Consider the following 1,880-nt stretch of genomic DNA (forward strand, 5'->3'; position numbering starts at 1 on the left):
AGGAGGAGCCAGATGCCAGCCCCGGTGTAGAAAGAGACAGCACAGGTGCGACACACACACACATATGCCACACGCCCTACACACACAGTACACTACACACACACACCACACTACACACACCACGCTATGCACATACCACACACACCACACTATACACACACACACACCCCACACACCCCCACACACCACACACCCGCACACACCACACATACACCACACTATACACATACCACACACACACCATGCTACACACACACACTACACACACACCACACCACACACACCACACACCCTACATACACCACGCTACACACATACTACCACAAAATGCGTGCCGCACTACACACAGCATACTACACACATATCACACACACACACCACACACATACCACACTACACACACACTATGGACTACACACACACCACACTGCACACATCACACTACACTCACACATATCACACACACACACACCACACTACACACACACCACAGTACACTGACACACACACACCACTGTACACACACACACTGCACACCACACACACAGCATACTACACACACAACACACTACACACACACAAACTGCACACACCACACACCCTACATACACCCTACATACACCATGCTACACACATACTACCACGAAATGCGTGCTGCACTACACACAGCATACTACACACATATCACACACACACACCACACACATACCACACTACACACACACTATGGACTACACACACACCACACTGCACACATCACACTACACTCACACATATCACACACACACACACCACACTACACACACACTATGCACTACACACACACCACTGTACACACACACACTGCACACCACACACACAGCATACTACACACACACAACACACTACACACACACTATGCACTACACACACACACTATACTGACACACACACACCACTGTACACACACACACTGCACACCACACACACAGCATACTACACACACACAACACACTACACGCACAACACACCACACACACACAAACTGCACACATACCACACACACCATACACATACTCACATACTCACACACACATAGACCACACACACACTCACATGCACAGTTAGAAGGGTAAAACCAAAGCAAAGATGCAGGAGGAGAGAGCTTCTTAAGGAATACAACGTAGTGTCATGAGCACAGAGGCTGAAGCCAGAGAGACAAGACTTGAAGCCCAGTTTTATCCCATACTTGCTGTGGCTTCAGTTCCCTCATCTGAAAAATGAACAAAATAACAGCTCCCACCTCCTAGCTTTGCTGGAAGGACTGGGCAATCTCAGCACTGTGCAGTGCTCAGGGCACTGTACTGGTATTTTCACTATTGTTACACTCTGGTTAGATCCGCAGACGGCTTCTGGGTGCAGGATAACCAGGAGGAGGGAAGGCTGAAGGGAATCCTGTATCCAGGGACAGAGGAGGGGACATACCAGGAATGGAGCTGGACAAAGTGGAGGTGACACAGAGCCCAGTGCTGCTCCCTCAACCCTCCTTTTCCCCACCTCACGTAGACACCCCCAACATCGTGGTTCCCCCGGAGGTGGTGGCGGGCACAGAAGTGGAGGTCAGCTGCATGGTGCCGGACAACTGCCCAGAGCTGCACCCAGAGCTCAGCTGGCTGGGCCACGAGGGGCTGGGGGCGCCGGCCGTGCTGGGCCGGCTGCGCGAGGACGAGGGGACCTGGGTGCAGGTGTCTCTGCTACACTTCGTGCCCTCTCGGGAGGCCAACGGCCACCGGCTGGGCTGCCAGGCCTCCTTCCCCAACAGCACCCTGCAGTTCGAGGGCTATGCCAGCCTGGACGTCAAGTGTGAGCCCGGGTGTGGGCGGGGTGGGGGGCGGGGGGTG

The 1,880-nt window shown here is 53.2% G+C and overlaps 1 protein-coding gene across 5 annotated transcripts in view; it reads left to right on the forward strand.

Moving 5' to 3' along the window:
* Positions 1 to 1,880, forward strand: part of MAG (myelin associated glycoprotein) — a 16,418-nt gene that overhangs the window by 4,690 nt on the left and 9,848 nt on the right. For all 5 annotated transcript variants that reach the window (XM_008580380.1, XM_008580383.1, XM_008580382.1 and 2 more), the window contains one exon: positions 1,546 to 1,842. In XM_008580380.1, coding sequence (XP_008578602.1) covers positions 1,546 to 1,842 — 297 coding nt within the window. The remainder of the gene's footprint in view (positions 1 to 1,545; positions 1,843 to 1,880) is intronic.

This window comes from Galeopterus variegatus, unplaced genomic scaffold, assembly GCF_000696425.1.
Source record: "Galeopterus variegatus unplaced genomic scaffold, G_variegatus-3.0.2 Scaffold2073, whole genome shotgun sequence".
In the NCBI taxonomy this organism is placed as follows: domain Eukaryota; kingdom Metazoa; phylum Chordata; class Mammalia; order Dermoptera; family Cynocephalidae; genus Galeopterus; species Galeopterus variegatus.